This window comes from Budorcas taxicolor, chromosome 25, assembly GCF_023091745.1.
Source record: "Budorcas taxicolor isolate Tak-1 chromosome 25, Takin1.1, whole genome shotgun sequence".
Lineage (NCBI taxonomy): Eukaryota > Metazoa > Chordata > Mammalia > Artiodactyla > Bovidae > Budorcas > Budorcas taxicolor.
Window position 1 is genome coordinate 47,614,618 of NC_068934.1, and position 14,062 is coordinate 47,628,679.

The 14,062-nt window shown below is 51.9% G+C and overlaps 1 protein-coding gene across 5 annotated transcripts; it reads right to left on the reverse strand.

Annotated features, from left to right (window-relative positions):
* Positions 1–239: 239 nt before the first annotated feature.
* LTO1 (LTO1 maturation factor of ABCE1) lies at positions 240–7,590 on the reverse strand. 5 transcript variants are annotated; one of them, XM_052661990.1, is made up of 6 exons: positions 7,517–7,590; positions 5,830–5,935; positions 5,198–5,311; positions 4,708–4,778; positions 1,846–1,963; positions 240–1,602 (listed from the first exon to the last, which is right to left on the reverse strand). In XM_052661990.1, exons 2-6 carry the CDS (start codon positions 5,881–5,883, stop codon positions 1,534–1,536), a joined length of 426 nt encoding a protein of 141 aa, XP_052517950.1. In that variant the 5' UTR covers positions 5,884–5,935; positions 7,517–7,590; the 3' UTR covers positions 240–1,533. The 5 variants fall into 5 exon arrangements, with proteins under 5 accessions (XP_052517950.1, XP_052517948.1, XP_052517949.1 ...); XM_052661988.1 differs by having other exon boundaries at positions 7,388–7,566; XM_052661989.1 differs by lacking the exon at positions 7,517–7,590 and adding an exon at positions 6,425–6,556.
* Between the last annotated feature and the right edge of the window lie 6,472 nt (positions 7,591–14,062).

Genomic DNA, 14,062 nt, shown 5'->3' on the forward strand with positions numbered 1-14,062 from the left:
GGGGCAAGAGGGAAAGGGGGGAAGGGGGACGTGCGAGGGGCTGGGAGCAGGGGCAGGGGGCAGCAGGACCGCCCTCCCACGGAAGCCGCCTCCACGTGTATTAGTTAAAGCCAGACACAACCGCAAGAGGGGGCCGCCCGGTGCGACCCTGGTTCCTCAACCCCAAATACCGTGGAGGAAGGAACGAATTCACTAGAAGTCGCATCAAAAAGGTCCCAGACAGCCTTTGGCTTTAAAATATGCTGTTTATTTTTTTTCTCCAATTATAAAAATAATACATTATCCAAACAGCTAGCTTAGGAAACACAAAATTCCGCCCAGGAAAACAACAAAGAGAGCCCTCCACCCCGCTGGATGGAGATGAGCTGGTGGTCTCTGTGACGACGGCGCGGCCAAGGCCCGGCCTGCCCAGAGCTGAGAAGGGGCTGCAGGCCAGGAACATACGGTGAGACGCACGGGACAGAGCCGCGGTGCGTCCACCAGCCTCAAGACACCGACCCTCCCTCTTCAGTGCCTGGGGGCCCAACGTCCAGGCCCCGCAGGGACCCTCAGCGGCTGCCAGGGAAGCAGAGCGCACCCAGACGCTCGGGGAGGATTTTAAAAGCTGGACTAGACTCACAGGGACCCCAAGGCATCTGCACACAGCGCGGCGGCCTTCAGATCTCCCCCGGGGACCATTTTCAAAACAAGTTACCTCCCCGCACCCGGGGACGCGGAAGAGCACGTCCCGGCTCCCCAGGCACAGGGCCGGCCTCTCCTCCTCTCAGCCAGATGCCCACGTCCACGGCACAGGAGGCTACGAGCACAGCACCGACCGCGGGCAGGGACCCCGGGCCTGTGGGTGCGAGCATGCGTCCCAGGGCACCAGGAGACAGGGCGAGTGCCAGGGCTGGAGTCCCAGCTCTGCCGCCCGCAGCCCTTGGACCGGGCGGTCTCTCAGGCCTCGGGGGCCTCCATGAACCATGAGTAACGCCCGCCTCGCGGGCTCCCGAAGGGAATAAATGAAACACCAGGGGCAGGTCACACAGTGTTGGCACACCTCAAGGGCACTGTGTGCCACTGCACCCGTCACCCCTGCCGTGCCAGCCCTGTCCCCCATTTTAAAAAAGCGGCCCCTCTGAGCACTGACCAAAGCCTGGGGAGTAACAGGGGTGTTTCTTCCACCCAGAGCCAGGTCTGGATCCAGCCAGGCCTGCCAGGTGGCAGGAACCCGTGCGCCAGTGGCCTGGACCCTGGAGCGGAGACGAGCAGCCATGAGGGCTCTGCCAGGGCCGTGCCCAGACTGCGGGGCAGACAGGACCCGACCCAGGATGGGCTTGTGCAGAGGGGCCCCCGGCAGGGGAGGAAGCAGGCCACGCGGGGGGACCTCGGGGAAGGGGGACCTCAGGGAAGGGGGCCCTCTCACCGGCCAAACTGGACCCGACCCTGTAAAACGATGAATCCTCCTCACTGTCTTGCTTTTAATCATGTTTTTCAACACTTAACACGTGAACATCTGCTCCTCGATGTCCCGTCTTTGTTCATCTGTTGTCCTCAGAATGAAAGTCCAGAACCTTCCGCGCTGATTTTAAAGTCGGGCTGAACATTCAATAATGAACAAAGCTGGAAGCACAAGAGGAAAAGGTGGCTTTTTAAATGAGCGCAGACCTCTCTCGAGGCCACCACCCTCCACGAGGTCCTTGCGCCTGCTCCCTGGATGGCCTCGGTTTCCTCACAGCGAGGTCACAAGGACTTGCTTTATGGACCACTGGTGGCCCCAAAACCATTAGCAAAGGGAGCCCCCGGGGCACCCAGCCACGCCTAAGACAGGCACCCTGATCAAAGAGGAACACGCGGGACACAAACCTGCTTAAACTTCCCTCTAATTCTGTCTAAGTCTTCATGAAGTTTATCATAAGTAGGGTCATCGTAAGGGAACTTCTGAATCATCCCAATCAATGCCTCTAAGACCTTCATCTTTTTGCTGTAAAACACAGAAAGAAAGACCTTCAGTCCCCAGCACGGCAGGCTCGGCCTGTGCAACAGGTGCCGGGTGCGGCCCTTAAGGCAGTGGCGCTGAGCACGCCGGGGTTCAGGAGCTGGCGGCTAACGCAGTCATCACACTAAACAACCTGCCCCTGCCTGGCAACGGGCGCCCGCCCCCCGCGCCCAACATCAGGTGAGAACCGACCTCGCCGGGCCGGCTGCGGCCTGGACCAGCGGCCGAGGCGACGCAACGAGCACCCAGACCACCGGTCCCCAGGCCTGAGCCCGGAGCAGACAGAGCCAGAAGGAAACAGCGCTGGGTGTGGCCACGCCTGCTCCCATCTAGGGGGTTTCTCGGCTCCAGAACCTTCCCACCCAGGGCCTCAGGGAGTTTAACAGCAGGTAAACACCAGGCCTGCTCCGTTCACAGTGTCTGCTGCCTGAGTTCAGCCCCCTTCCCCAGGAAGACGAGGGCCTCAGCCTGGAGCAGGACTGCCCTGAGGCACTCAGGGACTTCACGGCTCTGGGCCTCGGTGTCCTCATCTGTAAAATGGGGCCCTGATGGCCACCTGCCAGGCTCAGGAGGATCAGTAATCCCGAGAAAGCCCAGGGCCTGCCACACAACAGCGCTGAGTAACCGTCAGTCTCCATCACACCCTGGAGCCCAGGACTCCCACTGGGGAGGGCAGGCGCCCTTCTGGGTCACAGGCAAGCGACCCTGCCCACCTCCGACCACTGGGCATCAGGAGCATACTAGCTATGTGTTCCCAGGGAATCTCGAAGGACTTGTCCTTATGAAGCGACAGCCATTCAAAGTGACCAGGACCCGCTCACATTTGCTGTTCTGAAACCAGTTTACAAGAATTACGACAGCTGCCTCTCAGGGAAAACACAAACCGGCGAAGCATCACAGTGAGTGAAGGAAAGCAGCGAGGCGCTAGGTTCCAGCAGACAGAAGGCAGATGCCCACACATGGGAACCGCTGTGCGTGCCGGACGCGGGGACCACCGCCCACTCCCAAGGCCGAGAGCAGCCCCGCCCGATGGCCGGTCACTGCAGCTGCTCCAGATGCACGGCCTGGTGCACGGTCAAGGCCGGTGCACGGTGGGGGTGTGGCCCGCTCATTGTCAGGTCAGGAAAACGGGGCTCCACCGGCCTGCGGGAGGGCAGGGCATCTCGGGGAGGGTCCGAAAGCCATGGTCACCCGCTGGACACCCTGTCCTGCAGGCTGAGATGGGCCCCCACACGCCTTCTCCGGGTGAGAAGCCCCCGGCTTCACTGAGTGAGGCCGCACAGGGCGGGCACTTCTCCTCTAACGTCCTTACTTGGAGCCTAAGGCGCTGGGAGGCCCTCTGCCCGCCTTCTACCGTTTTTTTAAACTGTAGAGGCTTAGAAAATCCAGAGGCCACTCCTCTAAGATGAAGGGCTTTAGGCTGCGGTTCAGAGACCAGCCGGCTCTGCTGGTGGGGGGGGCAGAGGGGCTCCGACCAGCCCCGACACAACCCACGTGCCCCTCCCCCTGACGGAGCCTGGGGGCACGGCTTTAGCACGGCGGCGGGGTGGGGGGGACCCTGCCCTGGGCTGTGAGTTGGCAGCCCCCAGGCCTTCACACCCTCCATGCGCTGCAGACGCCAGCAAAGGGACAAGGGGAGGCTGCTGCAGAATTCCAAGACCAGGCGCGCCACCCCCACCTTCGCAGGCCAGGAGTGCAGAGGCACCCGTAGCCCTGACCGCCACCCAGTGCTGCCACGCGCTGCCACCCACCATCCCAGCCAGATCACCGGCTACGCCGCTGCCCGCTGGGTCTTCAGAGGTAAACCTCCTCAAGGTGGCCCTGCGTGGTGGATGAGTCTGGTCAGATCCCACTTGATCAGTGATGGGACAGGTCAGAAAGCAGCGACCCCAGAATCACCCAGACCCTGTCTCGAGCATCCCTGCTCTGACACATGAATATGGCGGTGGCACAAATTCTAGAAATTCAAAACATTCCGAATAAGATGACAAGTCACGTGGACGGGGGAATGCGGCTTCTGCGCTCTGTCACTCACGTTCCTGGAGCCCCTCCCTGGCCAGGCAAAGCCACCGGGCATATGAAGGACATGGGGCAGCCGCTGAAGCCCCGCGTGGGCTCCCCTGAGCGGCAGCACAGCCTTTCACGGACGGGTGAAGAGTGAAGACCGCAGGTGGGGACAGGGTCCTGGGGCTTCAGGAAGCGGCACCCGTAACTTCTGACAGGTTCAGAAGGCTACACGCTACAGAGGACAGCTAACGGCTCCTTAGCGCTTCCTGACACGGGCAAAACACACGGGCCCGATCACCTTGTTAGACCTTCTGGCTACGTAAAAAGTCCCAGTGACAGTGGGGTCACCATTTCTGAACCTGGATCACACCCAGACTACTGCGCTCTGTTTATCAGAAGCTCAGGGGAAACGAGAAAATAAAATCGTTTTCAACCTGCCTTGACTGGCAGGGAGTGCTTGAAGGCCTCCAGGGAAAAGGCAGGGGAGATCAGAGGACCCTTGAGAAAACAGTAGGTGTTCATCCAACACCCCAAACGGGCCCGTACCTGCTAGGCACTATTTCCTGTAAACCTTGTAACAACTGCACAAGGTTACTTCAGCCCAACTGTTTTCTCCGGTTTACAGATGAGGAGACTGAGACTCTAACCCCCCGCGATCAGGGCGCACCACGGAACGGCAACTCTGGTCCAGACGCCGAAGAAGAAAGGAGGTTCGGCCTTACCTGTCTCTCTCAGTGGCGCAACCGTGTAGGAGACCTCTCCAAGCAAACGCGAAGCCCTGGTAGCACCCAATCTGTGAATTGACGAGACATTTAAGAGCGCAGTGAATAACCGAGCGCTGTATTTGATCTAATTATCAAGCTCTCAAAACTAAAGTGGGGGAGGACGGGAGGGGGCGCAGGGCGCATCTTCTCGTGCTGGAGCAGGAAATGGAGGTCGGAGGTCGAGTTATCAGCGGGACAGCCGGCCTCCAAGGCGGCCCACTGGCCCCGCCTCCCACTCCACTGGTACTTGTGCCTGTGGGGTCTCCCGACTGTATCGGGTGGCCGTGATGAGCAGAACACAGAAGAAGAGGTGGCACGTGACCTCCGGATTTAGGTGTTAACGGGCCCCACCCGGGCCACCCACACAGGGTTAGGAGGACGCTTGGGCGGCTCTAAGGAGACGTCCACATGCAGACGATGCCAAGGGAGCGGGCCATCTGAGAATTACCTCTTCTGGCCCCAGGCAAGCCTTCGAGTGGCTGACTCTTAACTCCAGCATCAAGGGGCCCTGAGCCAGAACCACCCGGCTCAACTGCTCCTGGACCACGGACCCCCAGGACCTCTGCGAGATAAGTAACACTGGTTGTCTTAAGGCCACGTGCCTTGTACTGATTTTGTTTTGAAGCCACAGATGCCTAATACAGTTCCAGTGGTCTCAGACTTCGCTGTTTACAGCCAATCACCTGTAAGTGAGGGCCCATCCAGGACAAAAGGCAGGAGAAAAGGAAAACTGGGGAGTTAACGGAATCCCTGTGTAAATATCCACGGCACGCCCTCACACGACCCCGGGTGCTCACTCTCTGCAGGAGGGCTCGGCGCCACGACACTCGACATCCACTGAGCTGACGAGGGGCTTGTTTTTCCTCCAGCCCATCTGCCTGCGTCATCGCCACACAGCCACAGGCTGTGCAGGCTCTGTCCTAGGAATACGCCTCCATCCACAGTCTATCTACCCTACTGCCACTTTAAGAGGCCTGAAATTGTGGCTTGATCATACTGACCGTCAAGGTAAACTGTCAACAGTAAAAGAACAGGACTCCTTTCTAGGTGGCGGTGGGGCAGGGGGAGGTCCCCACTCACTTCAGATCCGACTTTAGCTCCATGGAGCGTGCCGTGCCGTCTCCCTTCGATCATACCCAAACTGCTTCCTGCTTCATAGCCTTCCCGGTACCCTTCCCCGTGAAACCTGCGACGGAGAAGCAGCAAGTCTGAGTGAATAAACAGGAGAAAGACGATTCTTCCTGGAAAAACTCATCTCCTCCACGTGACCCAGACTGCAAGACGAGACCTAGCAGCATTACAGAAAAATAAGAGAACCTGAACCATAAAACTTAGGTCCAACATCAGCTCCACCCCTCCCCGAGCCTCTGCTGTGGCAAGTCGCTGTACTTCTTGAAGCCAAACTCAGCTCTTCTACAATGAGGAAGCTGGGCTAAATCAGGGATTCCCAAACCAGGGAGAATACTGGAAACACACAGGAAAATCCCAAAGACACAAATTCAGGAGCCTTGCCCTTCATCTCACTAAAGTTCAGGAATCCGCTTTTTGAAATTTCCCCAGTGACTTAGTCAGCAGCCCCAGTTCTATGAGTCTGTAAGCTAGACTGTTTGGGCAAGTGCTTCAAAACAGACAGACAAACGAAACTCTGCCGTCTGCACCAGGCTTTCCATCACACCTCAGGAGCCAGGCAAGGAGAAGCGCCATCTGCTGCTGCTGCTGCTAAGTCGCTTCAGTCGTGTCCGACTCTGTGTGACCCCACAGACGGCAGCCCACCAGGCTCCCCCGTCCCTGGGATTCTCCAGGCAAGAACACTGGCCGCAAAGTGTACCATGACGGCAGGGCCTGTGGTAGAATAAAGGCTCTGACTTACAGGGGCCGGCAGCGGAACTGTCACAACCCACGGGCCACCAAAGTGAAAGGGGCTGGCTGGAGCACCCGGCGAGGCTAACTGTGTCATTCCCACTTATACTGGCTCCCGCCCCGGGAGTGACCTTGCCTCCCCATCTCAAAGACGGGATCTAGTCCACAAGTCGGGATAAAACAGATAACGGGGGTACAAGGCTTAGTTCAGCCTGCAGCTCACAGCAAGTTCCAAATGAACTGTCATGTCAGCGACTGATCGCTTCCTGCTCCCTCTTTCTCAGGGACGTCTATCGATGTCTCAAGCGGGCTGGGCACTGGAAGACAGCCATCAAAGCAGCCAAGAGCTCCACCACCCCCACCCGCCGCCACCCCTGCCTTGTCACAGCCCCTAGGCGCTGCCCAGGGGCTCAGGAGGGAAAAGGATGACGCCTGACACCTTGATGAGCCTGTCCGTGAATGCGGCCGTCTGTCCTACTAATGAGGAACGAGAAAGAGGTGGACAGCGCCCATATGGCAGAGGTCCGCCCCACCCGAGGACGGGGCGTCCCTGGAGGGAGGCAGTCACCAGGCCGAGCAGATGCATGGGGGCAGCCCCGGAGGAGGGAGGCGGGTCCTGAGGAGCAGCTGGGCACCTGGCGCTCGCCCGAGAAGGGGAAGTAACAGCATCCTGGGCCCTCCCGCGCCGGATGCCCCCAGGGCCCCAGTGCGCTCCCCCAGGGCCGCAGCCCAAGGCTGAGAGCCGACACGCCAGGGCTGGGGGCCCCGACCCACCCACCTCTCATCTGCCATCACGACAGCGTCGAACATGTCCTGATCCCCGGCCATGGCGGCCGCCGACCAGCCCCCGCCCGTCGGGCTCCGCCGCCCCGCGATGGAGCCGCGGACACGCGAGGCCACAACTCACTGAAACCCCGGCCACTCGCGACGCCAAGTTCACTTCCGGCGGCGACCGCGCGGGGCAGGCCGGGTAACGACGGCACGCCGGAGGGCTCAGCACTCGCCGGGGCAGGCCCAGGGCGCTTGCGCGGCGGCGGCGGCGGCGCTGGGCGGGGCTAGGCCGGGACGCGGCCCCGCCCCGAGGCCCCTTGCCCCGCCCCCCGGCTCGGGCCGCGAGCGTGTTGGTCGGTCCCCACCTGGAGCGTCCGCTTGGCCACGCGGGGCTGACCCATGATCTCACTTTCCCAAAACCAGGCAGAGGCCACCGAACTGCCAACAGCGGCTCAGAAAGGACCAGGGAAAGAAACTTGGAAAATTTATCAAAGAACCAAACGCCTCCCGGAGCTCTGGCCAAGAGGCTCTGGGCCCTTGGGGTTTGGGGGGAAAATGACCCAGGAAACGCAATTCGCGGAGTGGGGACAGTACCCAGACAAAGAGTGGCCCGGTCCCCCGCCGACCCCGATCCACAGCCAGGGGCCACCTTCCAGGACCAAGTCAGACTTGAGACGCCCCCCTAAAAGGCCACTGAATCCACGATAACAGTATTCCAGGGCATTTGGGCTTTTGTTCGAGAAACAACGCAGGGCTGACCCGACCCCCCGGGAATCTGAAACAGCAGTAGGTGACAGGAACAGCCGAGGTCCTCTTAACACTCAATGAGTAACTGTTGGCATCCGTTCTTAAAACTTTAGAGTTCTTTGAAAACTGTAAATAAAAGTGTTTGTGTTTTTATTCTTGCGGTTGTTTTTAAAGCAAAAGCAGAAAGAAAGGGAAAGTGTTGGTCGCTCAGTCGTGTTTGATTCTTTGCCACCCCATGGACCATAGACTGCCAGGCTCCTCTGTCCATGGAATTCTCCAGGGCAAGCATATTGGAGTGGGTTGGTATTCCCTTCTCCAGGGGAATCTTCCCAATCTAGGGACCGAACCCAGATCTCCTGCGTTGCAGGCAGGTTCTTGACCATCTGAGCCAGGAGGAAAGCCCCAGTAAAAGTAGTGAGTGAAAGTGGCTCAGTCACGTCCGACTCTGCGCAACCCCACGGACAACACAGACCATGGCGTTCTTCAGGCCAGAATACTGGAGACGATCTTCCCAACTCAGGGATCGAACCCCCATCTCCCACTTTGCAGGTGGATTCTTTACCAGCTGAGCCACAAGTAAAAGTAGAGCTATTCATAATTCAGGCAGAGTCAAGAATCAGCACAAAAGGATTTGTAATTAACAACCCCCAGAGCCTCTGTCCAGCTGAAGGCATCCCCCCTAAAAAAAAAAAAAAAAAAAAAGCTTCTAGTGTTAATCCTCCCATTTGTCATTTCCATGGTAGGTACTTCCTGGACACGATTTCTAAAAGGTATGTCAAACTGTCAGCCACAGTGGAACATAGATATGAATTACCAAAAGTTTTCCTGTTAAAATCAGGAGTAAAGCGAGAATGCTTTGAACACATCCAGTAGACCTAATCAATGCAATAAAAGTGAGCAAGAAGTCTTAACTATCTTTGGGGAAAAAAGAAAACAAAGTGCCATTATATGTAGGTGTGGTGGTCCATCTAGAAATTCCAAAATAAGCACTTAAGACCCTCTCAGAATTTGTAATACAGTTCAGTAAGTACCTATGCGGTTGAATCGCCAAAAAAATCACTTGCTTTTCGTTATTCTAACAATGATTAGTAGTGGTCTGAGCAGGGATACTCAGGGAAATCCACTTCACCATGGTCACAATAGTTTCTTAGAAATAAGGGTGAGCAGAACCTATACAAGAATAACTACCCCCCTCCCCGCCCCGCCCAAGCCAGGAAGACATGCAACCCCAGTTTCCACAGCATCTGGGGGAAATGTGTCAAACTCTAAATTCTATCTGGGAACTCCCCTGGTGATCCAGTGGTTAAGAATCCACCTTCCAGTGCAGAGGATGCAGGTTCAATCCATGGCCAGGGAAGCAAAATCCCATATGCTGTGGAGCAACTAAACCCTTGAGCCACAACAAAGACCCAGTGCAGCCAAAGCAATAGAAAATTAAAATAATGAATAAATTTCATCAGGATGAATAAGTTGGTGAGAATAACTAAGATGCTTTTGAAAGAGACAATGATATAGAGGACTTGCTATACCAGATGTGTAAAAAGAAAGTCTCCATAAAAATATGGCTTCCCGTGTGGCTCGGTGGTAAAGAACCCATCTGCCAATGCAGGAGATGTGGGTTCTGTCCCTGAGTCAGGAAGATCCCTGGAAAGGAAATGGCAACTCACTCCAGTATTCTTGCCTGGGAAATCAATCCCATGGACAGAGGGGCCTGGAGGGCTACAGTCCATAGGGTTGCAAAGAGCCAGGCACAACTTAGTGACTAAACAACAGTATCCAGAATAATACTGTAGCGTGTTTGTTCAGGAATAGACAGACGGATGAAATAGGGATGGAATGGCCTGGAAGGGGACTCGGGAAATGTAAAACCTTCCCACAGGATAAAAAGCACCATGAATTAATGGGGGAAAGGGATATTCATCAATCACTAAAATGGGAAAACTTGTTGTCTGGGAAAAGTCAAGTTCCATGTATTGTTGTGCCCAAGTCGCAAAATCTCCCAATGACCACCAGGGAGCCGATATCCGATGCAAAAGCAAGAGAGTTTTTATTACCAAGCTCGAGCTGGGGCTCCCACCGATACTGACACAGCAGCTATAGGGAGGAGCCCCGAGCTCTGGGTTTCATTGTTTATACAGGGTATTCTCGCGCGAAAAATTTGAAAACCGGGAGTTTCCGGGTTGGGAGATGTCTAACTGGTTACCTTCCGTGGAAGGGTTGGGTGTTGGGTTCTGATTGGTTTCCATTTCCCGGGCTGGCCACGGGTTCTGATTGGTCCCAGGGTGGTGAGGTGAGGTTAAGGGATTTCCAAAAAGCTCTTTTCCAGGAATTTTTACAAAATAGAGTCATCTTTCACAAAATGGAGTAGCTTAGGTCCTTCAGTATCTCTCATGTACTCAGTCACTCAGCCCTGTCTGATTCTTTGTGACTTCATAGACTGTAGCCCGCTAGGCTCCTCTGTCCATGAATTTCCCAAGCAAGACTGTTGGAATGGGTTGCCATTTCCTTCTCCAGAGAATCTTCCCAACCCACGGATCAAACTGGTATCTCTTGTGTCTCCTGCGTCGTCTGTGTTGGCAGGTGGAGTCTTTATCAGTATGCCATCCGGAAAGCCTTCATATCTCATACCATTCATTAAAATAGTTCTAAATGAATTAAAGACTTTTTTTTTATTTTAAGAAAAAAGCAAGACATTTAAAAATTTAGGTGGAACATTCAGGTAAGTATGGAGATTCGTTTTTTACTACGTGAAAAGGCACAGGGGAAATCACAAAGGGAAAATCAATGCAAATTTATGCAAGTCCAAGCGAGGCAATAGGACTTCCCAGGTGGCTCAGGGGTAAAGAATCTACCTGCCATACCGAAGGGGCAGGAGACATGGGTTTGATCACTGGGTGGGGAAGGTCCCCTGGAGAAGGGCATGGCAACCTCTCTAGTGTTCTTGCCTGGAGAATCCCATGGACAGAGGAGCCTATAATCCACAGGGTCGCACAGAGTCGGGCGCGACTGAAGAGCCTGAGCACACACATGCAAACGTGGTAATGAACCAAATGAAAAACCGAAGAATAATCTGGGGAAACACTGGTCATAAATATTATGAGTAATACTTCTGGTTTATGAAGAATCTATTAAAATGGATAAGAAGTTAATGCATCTTAACAGGGCAAAGCATGGTCCAAGGACTTGAGTATACAATTCACAGAAAAGAAAAATATAGTTTGCTGGCAAACAAAAGTATAGCAAAGACAGACGTGCTAGTAGTAAAAAAAAAAAAAGAATATGGATCAAAAGAATAAGCCTCATTTTTCACCTTTTCAAAATGGAAAAAAGAATCATCATTTTTAGAAGGAAAATACTGTCAACGCCCACAGATGCCTAAGTTAAAGCTACCTTTCGGTCTAGCAGTTCAAAAAGATAAGAAGGACATATTAAATGTTTTTACCCTTCTACCTAGCAATTTCCTTTCTAGGACTTCAGCTCAAGGAAATAAACAGAGAAAAGTGAAAATTTTTTGTACAATGATGTCCAATGTAGTATTATAGCATGAGCTACAAAAGCCAGAAAGAGAAAGCAGCTTATGATGACAAGGTGAGGAGGAAGATACATATATGATAGGATGTTTGCAGTGAAGACTTTTAAGCACCTGCCAAAAATAGTATTTGAAATAAGAGTAATGTCACAGAGAAGGCTCCTGATGTTTAAAGAAAAAGAGAAAAAAAAATCCAGTACACCTAAAACATGATATGGCAAATCAATGATACTTAAATGAAAAAATACAAATAAAAAAATAGAAACAAAGGGTAAAAAATAAAGAAAAAGGTCTACATATACTCTGATACCAATGACATTAAATAATTCTGCTTTTAAAAAACTAAAGTAAGTATACCCAAATGTTAACAGTGATTATATCTAGATTTTGGAATTACGGTAATTTTAAATTTCCTCTTTTATATTTTTTTCTGAATATTCCGTGTTCACACAGTGAACATGTTACTTAAATAAAAAGTTCAACAAAAATATATTTGTGAAGATGAAGTGAAGTAGACTTTGTATTATTTTGTTATCTTCTCTTTGTTAGCTTTTTTGTCCAATTTTCATAAACAAATGAAATCACAAAACATTTGGGATGTAAGAAAAAAGGGCAAAATATGCAAGCAAACAAATCCACTCTGGTCACCGATTCATTTTTGCTAATTTTGTCACATTTTCCCCTTTAAATTTCCACAGAAAAATAATCTTCATAGATGTACAACTTTACATCCAACACCCCCCCCCCCAAACACTTCACATTGTATTGCAAACACATCCCAAGTAAGGGAACTGTTCTCTTATTATTCCATAGATAAAATACATGTCATAAGCAGAAACCATTATCTGCTGAAAGAAAGTAAAAGCTCTATCTTTTGGCACAGGGAAACTGATATGTGATGAGAAAAAAAGAGACTGATTATGTTGTATTGGGAAGATTCCCTGGAGTAGGAAATGGCATCCCACTCCAGTATGCTTGCCTGGAAAATTTCACTGACAGAGGAACCTGGTGGGCTACAGTCCACGGAGCCACAAAGAGTCGGACACAGCTGAGCACTCACATAGCTATACAGTAAAACTCACGGGTATAAAGACTTATACAGAAGAGCATGAGTTAATTTCAAGCTTTAAAGAAGTGTGCAACAGCTTTGAAAGATTTTATGTGCTACAAAAATCAACATTACTAGTCTGAAAATTAAAGCTTTACAGGGACTCCCCGCAACCACTGCATTTATTTCTCTGATTGTGTTCCCAAAATATTGTTTTGAATACAGATTGTCTTGACGTTGAAGGCTAAGAGTTTGATTACATTATTTTGGCTTTTTAATATTGTTTTCACAAATTGCTTTCTTTTCTAACAAGGACCAGACTTTAAAGCTAGGGCCTTGAAGGTAGAAAAAGGCTAAATTTTAAGTTCAAATATAATTTATTGCAAAATTTTTAGCTAAATTTCAAATTTGGTGCCCAAGTTAGCAACTGAACCCATAAGAAGCAAGCAGGAAAAATCAGAACTGATCTCTCTCCTTGTTAAACTAGTTTCTGAGAAAACGCTGTGATATTTGCTTGTATTTATCTCAGGAACTGAAATTTCTCCGTCTAATTGAATGGAATAAAAAATGGTTTGGGGGATTCCTTGGTGGTCCAGTGGTTAATGCAGGGGGCATGGGTTCGATCCCTGGTTGAGGAACTAAGATCCCACATGCCATGGGGCAACTAAACCCAAGCACCATGACAGCTGAGCCCGTGCTCTAGAGCCCGTGGTCTGCAGCAGGAGAGGCCGCCACGGTGAGAAGCCGGTGCACCCCAACTAGAGAAAGCCCCTGTGCAGCAGCGAAGACCCAACACAGCCCAAAATAACTAACTTAATTTTAAAGACAAGGGATGGTTTATATGGGTGCAATGAAAACTATCTAAAAAGGTTTTCAAGAGTATAGAACTTTCTAAGCTTCCATTTTTAGTTTCCTCTGAAAGCTGCCTTAATTGCACTTATTCCAATGGTTTCAAAACATTAATATTAAATAATTTATAAAAATATAAAGGAGCTGGTATAATCAACTCCCAGGGAAGTGAAAGTTGCTCAGTTGTGTCTGACTCTTTGTGACCCCACGGAGTATACAGTCCACGGAATTCTCCAGGCCAGAATACTGGAGTGGGTAGTCTTTCCCTTCTCCAGGGGATTCTTCCCAACCTAGGGATCGAACCCAGGCAGGTCTCCCACATTACAGGCAGATTCTTTCCCAGCTGAGCCACAAGAGAAGCCAGGGAACTACCATATTAACAAATAAAACACAGTTTTAAAAATAGAAATTTTTTGCATATTCTTCTCTCAAAGAGAACCAGGTAGATAAAACTGAAATGAAAAACTTCATCAAAGTTGATTGGAAAGTGTTGTCTTATTGGAAATTAT